Raw genomic sequence first — 23,248 nt, 5'->3', positions numbered from 1 at the left:
ACTTCCTAGACAGACAAAGCCATTTATACGACACGGAAAATAAGATAAAGTGTGTAATATATAAATGTATTTAGGCTAAATAATAAATACTCCTCCAATAATAGATGAGAAGGTTTGAAAATCAAGCCAACGTCTTCCGAGTGAAGGCTACTAAACATCAGAAAAACCAGCCTGTGGCGATGCACAGACGCCTTGAATTCACTGCGTTATATCTCACTGAAGGACAGATTTTCCCTTAGTTTAGTAAAGTGCTGAAACGCTGCAGGAAGCGTCCTAATCCGACTCCTCTGGGAGGAAAACGCCACGTGTTCTTCAGTAAATCCAGTATGAATTACAGTTACATTCGACTGACGCTATCATCGAAATCCCCCTCAAAATAACCACATATCAGGAGAAATGGGGGTATGCATGAGAGGGAATCGAACCCTTAGTCTTAAGATTACCAATATTAACAAGGCTAGTAAAAAACTAAGGCTGTCTGACATGAGTTCAGCGTGTGCAAACAAAGCCTCCTCATTCACTATCATGTCAAATACGTTTAAGGACAGGTGCTTTTTAGATGAATACATAACAAAAGTTGATCGGAAAGAAGCCCCCTTAGATCAGCCATTGATATGAAGAGAATAGGAGCAAAAAGCCCTACTTCTACAATATTAAAATGCACACTGTATAAATATATGTTCATAAATATTCAGTTAAGCTATGAAAATATGAGCTTGCATGAAGTACAAGGAATCCTTTTTGAGTGAAGTAGCTCCACTGACAACAATTCCAGCTGACGCAACAACACGGACACAGGGGAAGTGTAGCCAAGGGTGAGGAGAACTATACCCTCTGTGTGTGTGTGTGTGTGTGTGTGTGTGTGTGTGTGTGTGTGTGTGTGTGTGTGTGTGTGTGTGTGTGTGTGTGTGTGTTTGCCATGGGGAGATCCTAAACAAGTTCCCAACTTTTTTTTGCTTCCTGGTAGGCAAAGCATCGTGGGAAGAGTGGGCAACCTCAAGGCCACACATCAATAGAATAGGAACTGACTGGTGGTGGACAACACACACACACACACACAAAGTTTAGGCTCATACGCAAGAGGAGTGAGGAGAAAATATATGAGCGGTTGTCAATTGGAAACGTGGCTCTCATGGTGTGTGTGTGTGTGTGTGTGTGTGTGTGTGTGTGTGTGTCGGCAGAGGCAGTATGAAGGAATGTATACCCCCCAGGCCAAAATGTAGGAGTTCCACCAGCGAGAACAGGCGCATACCCTCAGAATGTGGGACACACACAAACACCACACACACTCACTATAGTGTTTGAATCATGCATGTGTGTGCAGAATTTAGTCTCAGGAGAAAGCTTTACATTACGTTTTCATTTCTTTGAAAGCCTTCCACACACACACACACAAAAGCAGGAAGACCATCAAGGTACACACACACACACAAACAGAAACTACTATATCAAGCTCATTGATATTTCAGCCGTTCCCTCACGAAAACGAACTACTTTGTGTGTGTGTGTGTGTGTGTGTGTGTGTGTGTGTGTGTGTGTGTGTGTGTGTGTGTGTGTGTGTGTGTGTGTGTGTGTGTGTGTGTGGTTGACATTTCAAAATGTAACATGGATCCTCAAGGCTTCCAGAAACGTCTGTGTATCTACGAGGGACGGTTGTTGTTTTAACTAAAGGCTGCGGCTGACATACAGGACAGGATGTATGTAGACACACACTCAGCATACTGGATGTGGTTCTGGGTGATTTTCCACTATTATTCACCAATGTAGCCGTCGTGTAGGGCAATTTATCAAAAGACTTTGCATATTGGGCTTTCGTTCCTCATTCTGAAAGTACGCTGGTTAATTAAATGGGAAGAAATGGTGTCAGTTCTGCAAAACGTCTTCACTGCGTGTGTGTAAAACAAGAACTAAGAGTCCAATGCAAGCTATATAAGATGAGTGCTAACAAGACACTTTTTTTATCGCTGGTAATCACAAGGTTTTCTCATTTTACTGGCAACTTGTTTTTAGGTTTTATTCAACTTTGAGAGAAAGATATGGGAAATATAAGTGTGTGATGACGGCACGCTGGTGGGGAAAACTATTGGGCTGTTTTAGAAATGTTACCACAACAAAGCTGAGAAAAATGCAAACTGTGTTTTTCTGAAACTACACTGAATACAGATTTCCCCTAAGTGCTGGTTTTGCACAAAATAACAAATAATTGCACTATAATTGAAAAAAAACTACACTGACATGCTCATACTGTACACACTTTCTGTGTATACATCAGGTATGTGACTGCCAACAAAAGCACAACATTATATGCGTGTGCAGATTCAGAAATCTTTTAAATACATTTTCATAAAATATAGAAAATTCACAAAAATAGGACAATCAGTTAAATATATACATGTGTGAGTCAAAAGGGTACATGTATATATTGTTTAATTACATTTTCTGCGTCTATATGTTCTCTGTGTGTGTGTTAAGACATATAAAAAGTAACCTTGAAGTTAAATGAAGGCTATTTCTGTGTTTAAGAACTTTTAAATACACTGAATGGAGAGGAAGTTGTTGGCACGGCAGGGAAGTCACGACAAAAACACAAAACAAGGAAAGAGGAAGTGATCAAAGCTTTATAGAACAGTCTGTCAGTCACTGAAGGAATGTCACATCCCTCCACTGAATGATTCTATCCCACATTGAATACTGTTGGACTAACTGGTCGTTTGCTTGTGCCACAGAGAGCTATCCAGGTGTTTGACAGAAAGCCACATTCATACCACCACTGCACCATCCTTGATAAACACCATTTCTTAAGTTTTGACTATTTTAAGTCTTTTAAAAGTATGTGTTTTACTTATAAATGTTTACATGGACTGGCCCCCTCTCCCTCTCCCTTAGGGGAATTCATCCACAGAAAACACACTGGACGCTGCACTAGGTCAGAAACCAGAGGAGACTGTGAGGCCCACGTAGACGGACCACTTTTGGACTAAATGTCCTTTCCATTAAAGGCAGCTCTTTGGGGAACAGCCTCCCTACTGAGATACGGGACTGTCCCACTCTCAATAGTTTCAAAGGTCAACTCAAAGAATGGCTGAGAAACAAACAGACATGTAATCACCGCCAAATGCACTTTAACACAGGGGTATCTCCTCTTGCATTTTAGGTAGCGCTTGTATCTTCTCTTGCACTTAATAAGTCGTAGCTGCTATAGTGTACTGCCATGTCCGGCATACACTTGAAGCATTATTTGTCTAAAGTGTTCATTAATGTGCATTGTCCCGATTCAAATATACGATTAAATGAAATATCCGTCAACACGTCCTGCAATGCCACAGAATGGGCGTGGTGGGTGTCTATGTTTTTGAGAAAAGGGAGATTTAGTGGATTTAAAACCTGATTAAAATACAACTCTGTGATTATATTGATCACTTTGTCAAATTAAGTATTCCCTCATGTGATTTTCTGAACATTTAATACACAAATAATGGAGAGAAAGAGGCAGATTTTGATTTAAAATCTCTGCACATAGTGATTGTGTTTCCTGTGGCAGCCGTCCAGTCCAAACTCTTTAAAAAAAAAAAGGGAGAAAAGACTTTGAGGTGTTTTTTAACTCAATGCCAGGACGCTCCAAAGCAAACTGGACTCCCATTAAAACTCTTTTATACCCCAAAAAAGAAAAGCAGGGCAATAATGATTATTTGTTATTCTGGCGCTTAGGCTCACATTAAACTTTGAGCCAATCAATCTGCCAGAGAACTTCCTGGGGATTCTCAAAAGCAGTAATAAGCGATTACATAAGTGTTTATTTAGTCATTATTATCATTATGTCAGAAACCCTATTCATTAACAGCTCCTTCAATCTCTTCATCACCAAGTGCTCATTTCTGTCAAAGCTTGTATCCAAGGTTTGGTGTTCAAGACATTTTTACATTAAATAAGGGCTCACTGGATGAAATTATAATTAATTGTATTGCTTTAATACACAGAACATCAATATAAATAGCGTATTGGTCAAAATACCTTCAAGTTTAACAATTGGACTCAACAGGAAGGTTGCATGTTTTCACAATCAGTTCAAATATGTGTGCTTATTAAGGTGAGTAGCTCTGCAGCCCTGGAGCTGTTTGCACTATATATGCACTAAAAAATTTAAACATATGATGGTTTTAGGTAGCACATACAGTGGCAGCATCACATGAAACCTGAAGAATAAGCCTTGGTAGAAACAGAATTCAAGCAAAACCTTTTCAATTGACCATCGTTACAGAGACATGCAATGGTTTTACTTCCCAGAAAGACGTGTTATATACAGTAAAGTGAGATAAGCTGCAATTTGGTGCAGTTTTAGTATAAATGCATGTTGTGTTATAGTTGTTTTTATATGGCTATACGAACACATTTCAATTTCCCATGAGAGAAAGTGTTGTGAGTCAATTCTAGGTCTCAGAAAGACAATGGGAGTGTCTTCAAAGAGACCATGAACAACCCCAGTGTGACTGAGCGTCCTGATCTAACAATAAATGTATTTAGAAGGAGCAAAAGAGACTAATTCCCTATCTAATTGCATATCCAACACATCACCATGCAAGCCAAGCCGACATGATGTCAAATTTAGAAAGGCCGTGAGAGAGAGAGAGAGAGACCCCCCACCCTGCAGGGACTGTAGCTGTGTCGACTGAGTCCGACACCCCGGCAGGAGCAGAGCATGACACACACATTTACAGCACACACACACACACACACACACACACACACACATCCCCAGAGGTAGCAGAGAGCAGGACAGGCATGACTAATCAATCGTCCTCGCAGCAGGAGTCAACAGCTGACTGGAGGATTAGAGTTTCCCTTCCAGACTGCAGATTAGTCTGAAGTTCTGCATCAGAAACACTCCTTGAGCTTCGACACTGCGTCAGACATCACAACTGTCCCTGAACACACACCTGTCTTCACTAAAGGATGGTCAAAAGGGCTTTAATAAGTACACAACTTCACAAAGAGCTCACTGTCTCTGCACAAGTCAATCTAACTCGACAAAATCCAGTATGTCATGTCTTTACGCCACACTGATCATCTTTTTAAAGTGAGTGTTGCGGATGTAGTAATCCAATAAAAGTGACTAAACAAGAGAAAAACATTGTCTGACGCGCAAGAAAACAGTCTTTCCACTGGTATGCGTTTGACCTTTTATTTGCAAACGAAACACAATTGTTTTCTAGTCCATATCGAGTATGCGATTGCGTACTGTATGCGGTCAACAAAATGTTTCGTTCCCCAGCTCACTCCCCCTCCATCTAAGACAAAGTGCGCAGGTAACCGGATACAACCTCAAATGTCACCACCCAAATCCAATAGACACGCCCACCCCCTTAGACCTACTTGTTCTCCTGTGCTTTTGCACCCCACGCATAAAACGTATCACTCTGTGTTTTCTAAATTGGGGTTTTCTATTTACTTGTGTTTTAAAGGTCACCTATCATGCTGTTTTTAGGCAACAGCATAGGTCTCAGATATATAGAAATATATAAAAAACATGTCTATGAAGTGTTTTGCTCAAAACACCAAACAGATCAGCCATTCTAGCCATGCCTCATATCCCTCTATTTCACTTCCTGTTTCAAAAGTGCTGATTTTGGGTATAAAGCTTTAAAAAAGGAGGGGTCTGAGCTCATGCGGGACCCGGCAGCTACTGTCTAAACTAAATACTGCCGTGATGAAACGCCATATCATGGATTATCAAGGATTATTTCTGAAACAGTATGGAGCTCAAAGGCTTTCTCTCTTGCCGGTTATACCACAAGGTGAGTTCCTTTTTATTTCCTGCTTCTTCACACACATGCTCTCCAGTACAGGTTAGCTCTGAGTGTTAGCGATGCTAATGTAAACACCGACCATATTACGTCCAAAACAGTCGGGCATTGTTTCTGATAGCAACGTTTCTGATAGCGCCGTGGGTCCACATTTCAGATATTACGTCATATCGGACACAAATCTGGATCAGCTCCGTTTGGGTACGGAGGAAAAGAGAGAGGGTTTTATTTTCTGACGCTGCGTGAGTTCCCAGACACACTGGGACACATATTTATGTAAAAGACATCAAAAAGTGCATTTTGCATGATAGGTCCCCTTTAAAATGTTCTTACATCACATATGAGGGTTTTCAGTCTGTGGCTATAAGTATGGTTTTATCGTCTCGTGCTTTTACATTAGTTTCTTTTTGTCCTATCGGTTTTGTCTAAATGTATTTATGCTGCTTTCTTATATATGTATTGATGTACAGCACTTTGGTCAACTCTGTTGTTTTTAAATGTGCTATATAAATAAAGTTGGATTGAATGGGAATGTGGCTCTGACAGTGAGAAACAAAGAGTGTAATAACTTCTACTCACTGATCTGCGCCACCTTCACTGTCACGGCGCTGGATGTTTTCTCCGCCGCCATGTGCCACCTCCCGCCTCCTCCAGAGCTCCTCCCTCCTTTCTCGATGAAGGCTCTGATTCGGCAGGTGTACGCCCCCCCGTCCTCCCCGCTGACCCCCCTCACCCCGAGTCTGTACTCCCCTCCTCCCGTCCTCTCCAGACTCGCCTCCCCCCGGTTCCCCAGCGCTCCTCCAGAGGACGAGGTGTTGGAGATCACTACGCCGCTGCGCTCCATGGTGATGAGGTCGCGCCCGTCCGCCAGCCAGCTCACCTCCAGGGAGACGGAGGGCAGGTTGTCCGCGGCGACGGAGCAGAGGAGGGTCAGCGTCTCGCCGGGGGTGAGGAGGAGAGACGAAGAGGAGGAAGAGGAGGAAGCCTTCACGCTGAGGGACTGACCTTGAGAGAGGACAGAAACATAAAACAAAATTCAACAATAGGGCTTTTTTGAAAATGTTTTTTCCAAGTCAAAGTCAACTTTAGTTTCCCACAATCCCGAATACAAATATATATATTACAAATATGTATCCTATATATACACAATCAACAGACACATTTATACACATGCACAAAGCACAACACTCAATATATACAAAATAACAGTCACTTCAATATCTTTGGGAATGTAATTTAAACTTGTGCATCCTCTCAGTAGTGTGCTTAAGAACTTTCTACTCAGAATATATCCATTAAAATGTGTCTCTCTGTGCATCAGGGGCTTTGGACCTTATCTCCAGTAACAACCTGGGTATGTGTCTCTGTATGGTGTCTGGAGAAGGACAAAAGACATAAAGCTCGCTCTGTTTGACTTTTCTCATCCTCTTTACTCAAGTCAGTAAGTCAATATGGACTGTCTGGCACACAATGGACCTGTGTACGTGTGTGTGTGTGTGTGTGTGTGTGTGTGTGTGTGTGTGCTGCTGCTCTCTGGTTTCATTACAAACCACTGGGTGTTTTATAGCACTTAAAGAGGATATGGTAGGTAGCCCAGAAAGATATAAGATATGGTGACCACAGCAACCACAGTGAATGAATGTGAATGAGTGTGTGTGTGTGTGTGTGTGTGTGTGTGTGTAGGGGCCTCTCTGAGGACAGAATAAGACAGAGAGACTGACAGTGAAGGGGTCACGAGCCTCCTGGGATGCAGCGAAGTGAAGTCTCACAGAGGAGAGGATGCCGTCAAATAAAAGAGAGGCAACTCTCCCACGTCCCTCCTCTCTCTAAATCCTGCCTTTTCTCCCAGAATTCCTTCACATCCTTCACAGGATACTAACTTATTGTATCTACAATTAAACCTTTAGGGTAGATATCTACAAACTCCAGGGATAACATATGTATTCTACCCTCTACCCTTCATAATGAACTCCACGTTTGACACAACTGATAGACACATGGGGTTTTATTTGAACAATTTCAAAATCTTAGGGGGTCCTGGAGTTAAAGAGAGCCTTTGAAGCCTGGATTAACCACCTGTTGCCATTTGTTATTAGCTACCGAGATAAGGCTAAGATAAACTACAGCTGAACGTCACCGACACGTCAAAACACCTGTCGGAGAGGAGCTTACTTTGGGAGATCTGCTTTCATGTCATGTTGGACTATTTTTAGAAAATTTAAATCCAGATGTGTTAATGATGCTAATGTAGTATCAATGTGAAAGCTGCTTGCTAATCATGCAAGTGACAGACCCAATCTAACATGAGTTAAGTCTCCCTGTTGTGTGTCTATAACATACTTCCACTACCATAGCTAAAAGATACTTTGAGGACTTAACTGTCCCTCTTAAGTGTCTTTGCCTGCTCTGTCCTCCATGTTTAACCCTCCAGTGTAAACACTTGTAAACAACACCATAAAAGGGAACGCTTGTATGAGACAGAGCTGAGAGAGTGAACACGTGTTATCCTGCTAATATCACAGATTTGCTTTCCGTACCTGTCGGGGTCACAGCCACAGTTCCCATCTCTTTCATGCTCTCCACGATTTGTATCCAGTTCCCTCCGTCCTCGTGCGTCCACTCGGTGCCGTTGCACTCGTAAATCCCCTCGTCAGTCGACGTCACTCTGGAAATCACCAGCTCAAACACTCCGTTCTTCCCGGGAACCAATCGGATGCCTCCGTCGGCGTATCGTCGGGCGTACTTGGCCCCCGTGACGACGTCCCCCTGAGGGCCAAATGCCAAAATGTCCTCGGAGGTGGCACCCCTCTTCACGGACCAGGTGACGGACAGGTAGGTGGGGTGGGTGAGGGTCCGGGTGACGTTACAGGAGAGGGTGAGGTCACTTCCTTCAGAGACCACTGGGGGCGGAGTCAGAGGGGAGACCTGGAGGGTGTTGGGGATCACTGGCGGTGAAAAGAGACACAAACATTGTTAGAGCCAGTATTTTTTTTATAATTGTGACGTTTGTAGTCAACACACTATAAAAGACTACAATTCCCACGGCGCCTCTCTTAAGTGACAGTGATGGGGAAACCTGCTAGAAAGACGGAACAGTTTTTAACCGTCCAATTACACTTTAAGTTATTAAGTTATAAATGCCTAATTTCTTTGTTGCACGTGTCAAAGTTTGATATTTTATTTTGAGCAAACAAATCGCATCCAAACCTTCGAAGGCCAAGCAACTCTTCAACTGTAAGTACTATAAAGGAAAGAAAACTAGTTAAAAATGTCTGTTTAAGGCGTCTAGTGGAAAGAAAAACAAGGAAGGAAGCCACGACAAACATATTAGGAATACGCAAATAACAATTATGTATTCTCAGGTGCTCTCTGTGTTTCCCTCTGATTCTGTTGCTGCTATAACACCACCAACCAACAAGAAGCCACATTTTGATTGTACTTTTAGTTATGGTTACCTCCTGTACTCTGGCTGAGTTAGAACAAACAAACCGCTCCAGATAAGACTGTAAATGTGTGATTGTGAGCGAATGAAACGCACCCAGACGACTGTTTGTTGAGGTTAATGACTGAGTACACTTTATTTCCCTCAGATTATCCTCCTTTCTCTCACTCTGGCCTTGGTGTTGTTCTGATACTCAACCCTTCCTGGAGCACGTCCCAACAGATTTGTATAACCATGGCTGTGTTTCTCCTCTTGTTGTGACGCACACTGAAGGCTGATGAGTCACTGTGTGAGAGGAAATTAAAAAATGGGGAACTCCTGCTGGGAGCACGACTTCTCCTTCGAATGCATCCATAACAACGGCACTAAAAATGAGTTTCACCTCTGCTTTTCACAACGGGAAAGGGAAGCAGCAGACATTAGATGATTTGATGGATGGCAGTGCAACACGGGGGGGTTAATAACAATAACAAGATTACAGGCTCCGGTTTATCATCTCCAGCAATTTATTGTGATAATCTGAGCCAATTCTAGGGTGTGTCTACATATGCTAAACTGACTGCAGGTGTTGTATTTATTTAATATAAACCTTCCAACACTAAATTCACATTTGAAAAAGGTACGATAGCTTTAAACTCTCGCCAAAATATTTTTGACATAAATAAGGTGAATAATCCTTTTTGTAAGCAGTGTTAAAAATGAATCCAAGAAGTGGCAGATGGCTGGGACTGAGGAGTCAGAGCAGTGCATTACGGGAATTGCAATCATGTCGCATCACATCCTGTGGGAAAGACTGACTTTTTAGAAGCGTTCAGAAAGCAAAAAGGACTGTTCTTCTCAACTTTAGGTGGTAAATAAACCTTCATTTTGGTTTAAATAGAGTGTTTTAGGTAGAGTACGCATGTATCTTTATCTACAGGCTCATATTGAGGATACACAGACAGGATGTGAGTAATATAGATAGCTCTTACTTAGTGTACTTAACTATGACTCACGTGGTGTTAAAGCAGGCAGGAATGTGTGAGCCACCGGGTCACATTTGGAGGAAATCAACTGAAATTCTTTAGGAAATCATCAAATTTCACCTCATTCATCACATCTTAAGAAGTGTTTCGTCATATAACCCTTTGAACCCAGATCCTTCAGTTCTTATGACATTTTTTTTATTGCAATGCCAAGAGGGAAATAAATACAATCCTATACAAATGCCTTTTAAGAGATTTTAAGGATATTTTAAGGACTTTTTATGATATGAACGAGGCTTATCTGTCCCTGTGGACCAATCGGAGATCTGTAGGCGGGATGAAGAGCCGGGACATCATCTTCCGACATCGCTCTAGCCATGCAGAGCGGACAGAACAGGACAGCACCGGACAGGAAGTGCCCGAGCTGCAGAGAAGCGAGGGTCTGTGGCAGAAAACCATGATCTGTGCTTTGCTCCATCAATTAAAACGAGCCTGAGAGGAGTTTCCAAACTCCTGTATTTCACTGTGTCTTACATAACCAAACAGCCTCAGTGGGGCAGTGTGTGTGTGTGTGTGTGTGTGTGTGTGTGTGTGTGTGTGTGTGTGTGTGTGTGTGTGTGTGTGTGTGTGTGTGTGTGTGTGTGTGAGAGAGTGTGTGTGCGAGGGAGAGTGTGTGTGTGAGAGAGAGTGTGTGTGTGTGTGTGTGTGTGTGTGTGAGTGCGAGAGAGTGTGTGTCTGGACTGGTATTGCCCCTCCAGCAACAAATCTGACTTGTCAAGTTTGTTAATGACTGTCTGCTTCACACACACACACACACTGCTCACTAACACATATGCCGTACATATGAACGTTAGGATCTCCGTGGCACATAAACACGCTGCCTCGTTAATTCAGGTCTAAATTTAACAAGGTGTCTGGGGAGCCGTGCAGGGAGGCAGCCGAACATGATGAGGCATTATGGAGCTAAATAACCTGCTGTCATGTGACTACATCTCCTACATTTGGACTCATGTTATAAAAATCCTCCTGAAACCCCTCCTATTGCAATCCCTTTTTTTAGATATGCGTTTGGGACCGAGGATTTGAAGCAATAGTCGCCAAAAAGAAGTGGACTGGAAGCGAAAAACTCAATTTAATTCAAAGGAAAATGCTGAATAGGGGTTTTCTCTCTCGTTGCCTCTGTTTCTGTGTCAGAAAATAGTCCAAATTAAAATTGTACACAGCGAGGTCTGACTCTGAAGCAACTGGAACATTGTTTCTGTCTGCCAAAGTAGACCCTTTAATAAGAAGGTAAAATACCTGGATAGGACATATTTAGAAATATGGAGGGAAGCTGTGAGATAAAATCTTAAAATATAGGACATTTGATTATACGCAATCTTAATACTTACACCCTTAGCTTTCACTAACTCACTTTTAATACAATCATTCTTTGTTTTCTAGACATTTAGAAAGCTGTTTCCTCTTATCGTTATTGAGGTCTCAGACACCAATAAAAGACCATATACATGTTGGCACGCTTGTAAATCCCCCCCCCCTCCATTGTTTATTGGATACCAGTAAACAGAGACGATCATTAGTTAAATAAACGAGGGCGCTATGTTGTGCTTCGAGGCTGAAAATAGTTTGCTATGGTTTTTTTTTTTTTACTCAAAAACTGTAATATAATCAAAAAAAGTACTCCACTGTGTTTTCTGAGGGACTTCTTTCGGCGGATTGATATGACTGCACACAGTTCCTTTATCCTCCTTAGCGACAGTCTGTTTTCCTTAGCAACGGTCTGTTATCGAAAATGAACAACCTCTGGAATGTCCAAATTGACCAATCAGAATTGAGTATTCTAAGTAACTAAGCCGTGTAATAAAAGAGATTAGAAAAAACTCAAATAGGTTAATAGAAATCACTACTCTCATATCCGTGGCTTTATTATCTCCGTACTTGTTTACATTTAAATGGATGACTTGTCCGGACAGTTACGTTCTTGTTGAACAGGTTTTTGTTTTGAGTGTAATCCCATTATCGTTGATGTTTTGCATGCAGAGGATTTCATTATGTTTCCTCCCTGCTGTGCTGCTCTCATTATGAGCTGAATACAATATCAGAGTTATTTTAGTTAGTTTTCTACTCAAGCGAAGGTGCTCTCTAAGTATTATCTTGGATACGGGATAACATTATAACCTTATTTTGTGAATGGAACATGATTTGTTGATGTAAAGGTTTAGTAAGACTGCAACATTTCCTAAAATCTTAATTTCTGTGGTTACATTAGCAAGAATTAAGGTCGTTAAAGGCAGATTTTCCACTCATTATCAAACCTCTCGTTCTCCCTGGACCTCATTTGACACTCGCCAACTTCTCCCACCCGACATCTGCTCCCTAACTCGAGTGTGTAGAGGTATTCATAGCGTGTGTGTGTAAAAAAAGCCAAATTACAAGCCAGTAATTGTGTAAAACCAGTGGGAGTGTGTAAGAGGGAGGATAGATACATGATCAGTACACACACACACACACACACACACACACACACACACACACACACACACACACACACACACACACACACACACCACACACTACACACACACACACACACACCACACACACACACACACACACACACACCACACACACACATCACACACACACACACACACACACACACACACACACACACACACTACACACACACACACACACACACACACACACACACACCACACTACACACACCACACACACACACACACACACACACACACACACACACACACACACACACACACACACACACACACACACACACACACCACACACACACACACACACCACACACACACCACACACACACATCACACACACCACACACACACACACACACACACACACACACACACACACACACACACACACACACACAAGCCTTGAATTGAATCTTGAACCCTGTACCAGTGAGTTGGACCAGAGCCTCGTAGTTTCCGCTGATCACAGAGTCGGTGCTCGGCGTTTGACACCAGTAGAAACCGGCATCCGTCGTCTTCACCTCGGCGATCTTCAGCTCCACCTGGTAGTCAAGGAGACGCTCCACCGAAATGTCTCCGGATGCGACGCGTTGGCTGAGCGACGGGTCGGAGTACCCGGCGTCGAACGTGGAGATTATCTTTATCCTCGTCCCGATTGTCACCCTGGTCATCATCCACTCGAAGTCCTGCAGAGCAGAGAGGGAGAACATGTTGACTAAGAGGAGGGAGAGGTGTTTTTTTTATTTAACTTATTTTTTATTTGGACATCATAAGAACAAACATACAGAATTGCATCACATTTACATACTCGATGTCTTACAATCTTTCTGCGTCGAAAATGAGACAGCGTACACATACTGGTCATCGTGCAAAACCAATACATATAATAATTGACAAGACCAAAACACTAAGTACAGCAGACAACAAGAAAACATGCATAGTCATAAATAATAACAATTAAGGGGGGAAAAGAATATCAAGATAACATGGTAAGCTTAGGGGACTTGATCATATTGTATGAAGTGTATACTACATTATTGTAGTAGCAGAGAGGTGTTGTTTTTGACAATAAATAATACTATATTATTAGAGAATGCTCTTCAGAAGATTTGTAACCCTTCTTCCCGTGGTTTTTCCTCTGAAAACAAGTGGCCAGATTTCCATGTTTAATACAAAAGGTCTCTTTCATCGTCCTTTTTCAGCTCCCTCCATGTGCTTTAAAACAGAATACTAAAACAAGCCATACTCAAACTCACAGGATTATTAAAATGCTCACTAATTGCAGGGAATTCTGGGACATAAAAGCCAGATAAAAGGTCTAAAAAAAACTTGAGTAGCACTATGCACACATTTGTACTATACGCAATGTAAAACATAAATCTAACCGCAGGTGTTTTAGGAAATAACTCTGTAACAATGAATAGGTTTATTAAAATATCTAGAGAGACACAGATGGAGAACACTTTGTTTTTTTCCAGAGATAATATAGGACAAGATAAAAGTAAAAGAGATAAAAATCAGAAAGCTATCAGTAGGAATTGGGGTAAGGAAGCACCGCCAACGAAAAACCAATGGGTAACAATTGTGGAAGAAATCTTTTTGATGGAAACTCAACAGAAAGTGGGAAAAGGGACTCGATACAAGACTCAAAACAAAAGACATTTGACTGGAACAATAGCTCATAGATACTAGGGATGGGAATTTGAAAGCAAATGTATATTCGAATATTCGTCCCCCAAAAAAACGGTTAACCGATTAACCGAAATGTACATATCCTATAAAAGAAAAATATATATATATTTAATTTAGAAAAATAAATAAATACATGTTCAAATAAGTATAGAAACCAAGTCGAATCTGTCAAATGTATTGAACTGGTGGTCACAGTTTGAACAGTTGACAGCTATAGGCCTACAGCTTTCATGCTTAAAACATAACTTGGTTTTTAAATGAAAGAGGGATCATACACGAACAACATAACGGGTTAGGGTAACGCAACCCCATCACAACAGAGATCAACAACCTATAGCAGTGTCTATGCACAGAATGCAGCTATTCAATACTCATTCTTGTTTAAGAATATGAGCATGTCTACTCAGGGGAGAGGTGGGTGCGGAGGCGATTCACAATCAGGCCAGCTGTAGAGAAGACCCTCTCAGCTGGAATTTGGGCATAAGATGAGGTTTGAGTGTGCGTGATCTGCGTGTAGGGAGGGGCAGCAGCCATATCATTAGCTAGAACTAGCTAGATCTGATGGATTTGGACATAAACGCGAGTGAAGTATAACCGGACGCGAGAGAGAGAGATCAGTGAGGGACCGGTGAGCGGAGCAAAACACACCTTTAGACCTAACACATTTAGCTATGGCACTGTCGTATACATTGAATTATTCCATTTGATAATATGTAATCAACTTAGGCACCCCTCCCAAAAAAAAAAAAAAATTATTCATATTCTCATATTCTCATATTCGAATACCTGAATAATTTCGAATATTCGATTAATCGTTCCCATCCCTAATAGATACATGTATCTTCAAGAATATAATAAGACATATCCCTACCCTTTTATTTTATTGTATTGCCTTGCTGGCCTTTTGTTACATGATGGTAATGTTATTGCCATGTGACAATAAAGATTTCAATTACAAAGAAATCCCTATTATTATGACACTCACCTGCTCTCTAGGCCCGCTGTATTCAGCGACCTCACATCTGATGGAGACCGGCTGACCCTCCACCCGAATTAAAGGACCCGGAGAAACCGTCACCATCCGGGCCGAACACCCACCTGCAGAGATGGAGAGAGTTATCTTTTAATAAAGGAAGTTTGTTTTAGCACAATTCATTTTAAAGCAGACAAATGCGCCCGGGCTGGATTGGATTTTTGAGGCGGTGTGAAAAACCTCTTTGATCTCTATTCTGAAGGCTGGGAAAAATCAATGCTCAACAAACTTATTACATCCAAAGCAAAATGTGGAACACCATATCAGTCTCATTGAAATGGAGTGAAGCGCTGCACTCAGATATCTGCTGAGGGAAATATGTGTTTGCTGTATTAGAAGCAGTCTGATGCAATAACACGGTGGCATTACTTTAGTCTGTCTGTTATTAGTCATTAAGCCGAATGCTTCTTTGGCCAATGTTCATAGGGAGGCTGTGGCTCAGTGGGATTGTGCGCTGAATTTAGTACGCTGAACTTTGAATCATAGCAAGTTCGAGTCCCACTGCAGTCAGCATGTCGTTGTGTCCCTGAGACACTTCACCCCAAATTGCTCCTGTGGAGATTGTCCACAGTACTGAATGTATGTAAGTCGCTTTGGATAAAAGTGTTTAACCAGTGACATGTAATGTAATGTTCATATATTTGATGTTCAGGGATGGTGTGAAAAAAGCTGATCAAAACGTAGATGGATTACTAGTTTCAATTAAGGAATATTTTCCCCATCAATTAATCTGAACATAATTTTCTTAATCAATCGTTTGGTCTATAAAATATCCATTGCATCGCTCATTAGTCAAAGCCAATGTCATTAAAATTGCCAATTTCTCCAGTCCAAGACCAAAAGATACCATTTATAACAATACAAAACAATAAACAGGAAGTTTCTACATTTTAAAGCCTCAAAAACTGACATTTTCTTCATTAAAAATGGGTTTTAAAGATATTTCAGTTAGGGGGAAAAAAGCAATTTAGTTCCTAAGGGTGTCTTGGCACAACAGCCCTGTTTCAACATGCAAAACAGAAACCATCACACACACATACATACAGACGGGGCTTGTTGCAACCTGTGCACAGTTGAATAGTATTGATGATGCTGCTGCTCAACCCCAGACTGCATTCTGGATTTATTATTTCCGCACACACACTCTCCTGCCCACATAATTTTGTTTGGCAGGAAACACCGACCTGCTGTCAGCACTCCAGCAGAAGCAGAAACCAGCAGCGAGTGATCGAGGTTTATAAATCAGTCACTCTCTAATTTAGCCTCATTTGTTTATGAAAGTGGTTCAGGTACGGCGTCAGAGAGGATCAAACCACCTGGTTCACATTCCTCCTCCGTCAGAGGCATTCCAGCTGAAGCATGTCGAGACCCAGCAGAGAGTCTCACTGTTTGACACTTTGCTGACGGATCAGGCTGAAAAACAAAAAAGCATAACCCCTGACCCTGACGTCTGCTCTCAGATCAGCTGAAGGGTAAATGGACTGCAGCTAAAAAAAGACTGCAGGGTCCTGATGTCAATGTCAAGACCAGTACCACATCAAGTAATTGCTGAGCACACTGAACACTTTCCTAAAAATAGGTCCAACCAAACCCTAGGTACTTTTTATTTAAATGAAATAAAGAAGTGCGTTTAGCTCAAAGAAAGCAAACTATTATTGACTTTCATTATGATACTCCTATGATATATGCATTACAGCAAAAATAACAGTTGTCTGGATGTTTTTTTATACACTTAGAAATGTTCAAGAAATTGAAAATGTTAGTGAGTTTTATTAAGGTCTCGTATGACTCTCTCTTTCTGTAAGACATCACATCAAACGGTCTTCAAAACAAGAAGGGGCTTTGTAGTAAAAAATAATTATAATCTCGTCTTCCTTGGTCCTTTTAAACAGAAATGAAAGTGGCTCAGCTTCGGTATATAAAAATAAATTGCTTCAAAACCGAGTCCTGTGTGTGTGTTATCCATCAATACTTGAAAGAGTCCATCAATACTTGAGTTTCTGGCAGTCGGCCTGGTGTTACGTGAAGCTTTTCTCTGCTTTAGTGAAGGCACAATGTTATAGATAGCATAAAAGACTTATTGTGTGTGTCTATGACTTAATATCACACAAACCAGAGTCTTCCGACAGCCACAATGTTATTGCAACAGTTAAATCAATGAATCATTTAACAGTTGCGAGCTTTATGACGTCAAACACTTCAAATTCTTCCATTGAGGTTGTTGCCATTACTCATGCTGATAAGAGAAAGTGATTCATTCAACTCGAGAAAATCCAGTTTGAAGACTTTCTCTCCGTCTTTCCTGTGCACTGAGGATTTCTGCAGTGTCATATCACAAAATGACCAGCGTAAAGAGGCTGTATGTGTGTGTGGGAGAGGTGCTATAGCGCCATTCATCACTAAAAATAAGATTTGCTGTCTCTCCTTGAAGGCATACTGCAGCCAGTAGAGCCTCAAGCCATCAGAAAGTTCAATAATCAAGTCAAAAATCTAAAAATAATTGGACAGAGTGACATTTTCTGGATGGGTTTGTGTGGAGCGCCAGAGGGGCAACGGTCCTGCTGCCATTTCTCTTCTGATGAGAGGATTGATAGCACTGTTACATCTGAATCTGAAACCCAGTGCAGTAAATATCTAGCTGCATCCACGAGAGACTTAGCTTAGCTTAGCATAAGGACAGGAAAACAGCCTGGCTATCTAAAGGTTAACAAAGAAAATCTGTCTACCAGCATTTTAAGCTTGCTAAAATGTCATACAGTATGTTGACGTTTAATCTCTACAAAAAACAACCTTCAAAAACTAGGACATTTCTTATTTTTCCTTTCCCTTAAATAAGTATACAAGGGCTGTTTTTGCTTGACTGACAGGTAATTTGACCTATCACAGTAAACCATGGTGGTCCCCACTTGCCTGTCCCAGTCTATTATGAGTTGAGACATACATTAAGTTAGGAGGGAGATATTTGAGGTAAAAGGTATTCAGTTTACTCTTATACAGTAGTATAGAAATCAGAAAAATACATGCATATTTATTCATAGAATACGTGTTGAACTGATTAATGGATCAAAGTATGATAATGTGCAGACTAGTTTAGTAGTTTACAACTAATGGTTAATGTTTGCAGCTCTACACCTCTTCTGCAATATGATATCATGCAATACTTATGATATATAAAGGGCAAAATATGTGCTGCAAGCCATAACTCTCATCTTCTTTTCACTGTAAAGGTTACTTATGGCTGGGAGCTGGCAGTATGCATTTGTGTAGGGTTTGTGTTAATATCTCCAAAAACTAAAATGGTGAAGGCAGATACGTCATAGAACAGGTCATCAATATGTTGAAATAAACCATGTGAAGGGAAGTACAATATGGCCTCTTTTCAATCTGCAGCGTCACACACACCTACAGAAACACACACCACAGGAGTGCTGGTGGTGACATTTGATCATCTTACACTGCACTAATTTAAGCCAAGGCCCTCTTTCTGACACACACACACACACACACACACACACACACTATACACAGGAGAGCCTATGGCATTACCTCAAAAACACATGGCAACTTCAGTATTTGTGAGCCTGTTAAGCCTGATTTGGCCCTGAGGTAAACCAGTGAACAAGCCCTGGGATGTCCCTGAACGTGGAGAAAACAGCCTAATGACTAAGCATTGTGGCCCTTTGGTTCAAACCTGCTGGATAATTAGTCAGCCTGGTTTAACTCTAGTATGCATGCATGGGAAATAATAAGGCTACTCGTGGTGGCCAGCACAGTTTGACATCCCAGTGGGCTAATGGGACCTTGTCAGAGCTGGTCACCTCATGATGGTTTTAATGGAAGTTCAGTCTTCTTGGTTATAGAGAGGTTTAATAGCACTGAGACTGAAAACGTGGACTGTTTTCTCCCCTAAAAAAGTGTTTTATGTACCATTTCTCCACTACATTAATCTCCTCACAACAGAAATCTTTAGTTAATTGAGAAAAGGGAGTTTTCCCCTCCATGTTTTCTCCCTCATGTGTTTTAATTAACATAAAGCTAGGTGAATAGCAAGTCAATTGTCGAAATTAGGTTAATAAATTAGCTAAACATAATTTTAGAGCAGTTTTAACACGGTGAGGCAGTTATGGGGGAAGCTACCAAGAATCCTCGCACCAAACCCCCTTTATTAATATACCATTTTAGCTTTTTTGCTTGTCATTACATGCAGACATCTCTGACAACCTGAATTATTGATTTTTCTAGATGAATTGGATTCATTTTTCAATTCGGCATTATCAGACAAACCAGGAGAAACCAATGAATCACTTAAATTTGAACTTGTTGAACCTCTTCGCTTGTTGCAGCCCTGAATCCAAATACACGGTAGGTTGAAGCGGCTAGCGGTGAGAACCAGTACAAAATGTGTAAATTAAAAGAAATGAAATGCTGCTTAGTGGATTGGATATATGCCGAACTGGTTAATGGATGTTAAAGATATAAAAAATGCTTAAATTGATCCTTTAAAATACATTTACGTTTGCAGACATACTAGTAATGATTAAATTAACATATTTCGAAACACAGTTTGGCACTCCTGGCTGGAGAGTTAATTAGCAATCAGCAGTGAAGCAGAGAAGCGTTTCTTACCGAGCATTAAAACACCGACGACCACCATGAGGAGACACTTATCCATTTTCATTCCTTTTTTCTTCTGTCTTTTCCCCCTTAATTTGCCCCCGTTTTCTTTGTCCTGCGTGTGGGGTAACAGCAGTCCTCTTCAACTCTGCACCGCACACCGGGCGCAGCCGCAGAAAAAAACCGACTATAATCCAGAGAAAAACGGATCCCAAAGGTAGTGTTTACACGGTCCACACACTGACACTGAACCGGTTCAACGTGTGCATGGGAATAAGGGTGAGATTGATAGTGAGGGAGGCTGGGAGGGGAGGGAGAGTGGCCGGAAGTTAGGTGACGGGCTGGAGGAGGAGTGGTGGAGCAGGGAGGTCCCAGGTGGAGAGAGACTCCCTGATCGATAATATCCTGCCACAAGGTGCATGCTGCAGACATGTCCATGCAACACCTCTGATGTGATGCTTTACACTCTGTATTTGTGTATGGACCTAATAAACAACAGAAATGGGATGTATCTAAGTGCATTTAATCACTATTCAAACTGACACTGCACTACAACTTACATTTTTTGTATTTTTTAACTGTCTCATTCTATCTTTTTGAATGTGTCTTTTCTTGGCGTTTTTTTCAATTCACAGTGTTTCTTTTGCACTATGTCTAATGCTTTTAATGTTTTTCCAAGTGCACTTTGAATTGCCATGTGCTAAAATAAAGTAAAATGTGAAATAATTGTGCATGCTACTTTATACTTTTACTCATCTCAGAGGCAAATATTGTATAACTAACTAATAACTACATTATTTAAATATAACTTTAGCCACCTTGCAGATTCACAAATGTAATCCTAAAGTATATCTTATTACTAAGAAAACTCCCAAGAAATGCAGATAAGGTCCACGTTTACCAGCTGCAATATTAAAGTAATGAAAACATGAATGCATCAATAATTAAAAAACTATAGATATTCTTCTGAAATGGGCCATTGTCCATAAATAGTACTTTTCTTTTGGTACTTTATTTTAATACCTACAGTATTCGGCTTTAGCTTCAGTGTAATGCTAGCAGTTTGCCTCTGTTTCCAGTCTTTATGCTAAGCTAAGCTAATTCCTAACTATGCTGTTTTAACTGTTGTTTAACGATATGTATATGTCACACTTTTTTTATATTTCCTGCCCTTTTGACAGACCTGTCGCTGACACATGCCTGCTGTCTGTAGCAGGTGTGTGTGTGTGTGTGTGTGTGTGTGTGTGTGTGTGTGTGTGTATGTGTGTGTATTTACACAGACACACCGTGCAGGTCAAAGATCACCGGCCAGCCAGAAGGAGAGGAGTTTGGGTCTGTAACCTGGTCGGGGTCAAAGGTTAAAACTTCGAGGGTCATCTGCTGTGATACATTTGAATGTCCTATTTTTAAAAGGTGTTTGTGTGTGTGTGTGTGTGTGTGGCCAATGGGAATCAAGTCTAGTACTGCATGTGGTCTCAAAGGTGACGCCTGTTTAAACTGACACACACACACACACACACAGGATAGTGTTATCTCATTGACCTACTCCCCTATCACTCATTAACCATAGTCCTGTATTCCTGGCACTAAATCTTAATCCACTCACCTTAAATATGTTCTCCTCTTTAGACTTGCTTTAAAATTAATTAAAAACAATTGAATAGACTTAATTCAGTTCTTCACATAGAAGGAATAAAGTATTACAGTGGATATACATGATTAAATACAGACAGTCAAATCCTAGGGTCAACATTGGGTCAACTTTAAGTGTTAGATTACCCTAAAACCTCAAAATGTGAAAGATTTGACATGTAGCGCCACCTACTGGCCAAAGAGAATTCACTCTGACAATAAAGATTAAGGGAATAATATATATTGTTTATACATCTATTGCATACATCTGGATTTAAATCTAAAAGGATGTGAGAGATCATCTTGTTGGATTTATTACATGTGTTTTCACCGTGTGATTTTTTTAATGACTTATATTTTTAGACAATCCATTGAGTTTTAAGTTGGTTGAGGGGTTGGAAAATGTTCCTCACCTTTAAAGGAGCATGTCATATTGAGCTGAAAATATTAAATGCATCTAAGCTTGACTACCAATCGACCCGTGTGTCTACAGCACCATCTAGTGGACACACTGAGTAAATACACGAACAAAAACAACGAAAATCAGAAAATGTACCATTTATTCTGTAGTTATCACTAACAATACACAGGTCAAAAAATGTATGACGTTTGGTGGATGTTTCTAAATGTTACGTATTTAATAGATTTAAAAGAATGTTCATGAAGTCATCAATAAATCTACGGGAATCAAGCTATACAAGTAATTCAAAACAAATCTTACTTGAAATCAAAATGTTGACTTATTTTTTGACTCAAAGAAAAATAAATCAGTATATCACTAACAGAGGATAGACATTGTACTGTGATGACATATTGGCGTTGCAAGTCCAGGTGATAATTGTATGCACGTTATGTGTTAGATGGTGCTTTGCGTTTATTAACATAGAATATATTTTCATCTCATGTGTTAGTATTTAAATGAACAGATATTGTTGAATGGACTGGAGAAGAAATTGAGTAAGAATTACAACAGTTCTAGAAAATGCTTGAGTTGTTGTAAATTGGGTATATTCAATTCATCTTTTAAGAACTTAAAATAATTTCTCATCATTGTTAAATAAAGAGTGGATGGTAGGTGTGAAAATAAAACAGCCGCACAGGGTGGGTGTGAAGAAAAAGCAACAACTAAATAATTAAATAATGAGGAAGAGGAGAATAAAGGAGGACACACACACACACACACACACACACACACACACACACACACGATAATCTTGCAGTTTGCAGGAGCCTAAAACAGTCAAAACCACAAACACATTTTAAGCAGAACAGACGCAGGATGACACACTCTCTCTCTCTCTCTCTCTCTCTCTCACCAACACACACACACACACACACACACACACACACACACACACACACACACACACACCACACACACACACACACACACACACACACACACACACACACACACACACACACACACACACACACACACACACACACCCACAGTTCTTTGCATTCAGCCTGAAAACGCTGCACGAAGATGCAGAGGTGAAAATGACGCCATCATTTAACCACGCTCATATCTTCCCTGGAAACGTCTCA

At 40.8% G+C, this 23,248-nt stretch overlaps 1 protein-coding gene across 1 annotated transcript in view; it reads right to left on the bottom strand.

Moving 5' to 3' along the window:
* si:ch211-132g1.7 (prostaglandin F2 receptor negative regulator) overlaps window positions 1–20,390 on the bottom strand; it is a 46,973-nt gene extending 26,583 nt beyond the window's left edge. The window contains exons 1-5 of the mRNA XM_034151075.1: window positions 20,078–20,390; window positions 15,404–15,516; window positions 13,154–13,412; window positions 8,339–8,746; window positions 6,381–6,806 (exon numbers count right to left, since the gene is read on the bottom strand). Of these exons, the coding sequence (XP_034006966.1) occupies window positions 6,381–6,806; window positions 8,339–8,746; window positions 13,154–13,412; window positions 15,404–15,516; window positions 20,078–20,129 (1,258 nt within the window). The 5' untranslated portion in view covers window positions 20,130–20,390. The remainder of the gene's footprint in view (window positions 1–6,380; window positions 6,807–8,338; window positions 8,747–13,153; window positions 13,413–15,403; window positions 15,517–20,077) is intronic.
* Between the last annotated feature and the right edge of the window lie 2,858 nt (window positions 20,391–23,248).

This window comes from Trematomus bernacchii, unplaced genomic scaffold (genome assembly GCF_902827165.1).
Source record: "Trematomus bernacchii unplaced genomic scaffold, fTreBer1.1, whole genome shotgun sequence".
Lineage (NCBI taxonomy): Eukaryota > Metazoa > Chordata > Actinopteri > Perciformes > Nototheniidae > Trematomus > Trematomus bernacchii.
The sequence above is the reverse complement of the archived record's forward strand: the minus strand, read 5'-3'. Positions and strand labels throughout refer to the sequence as shown.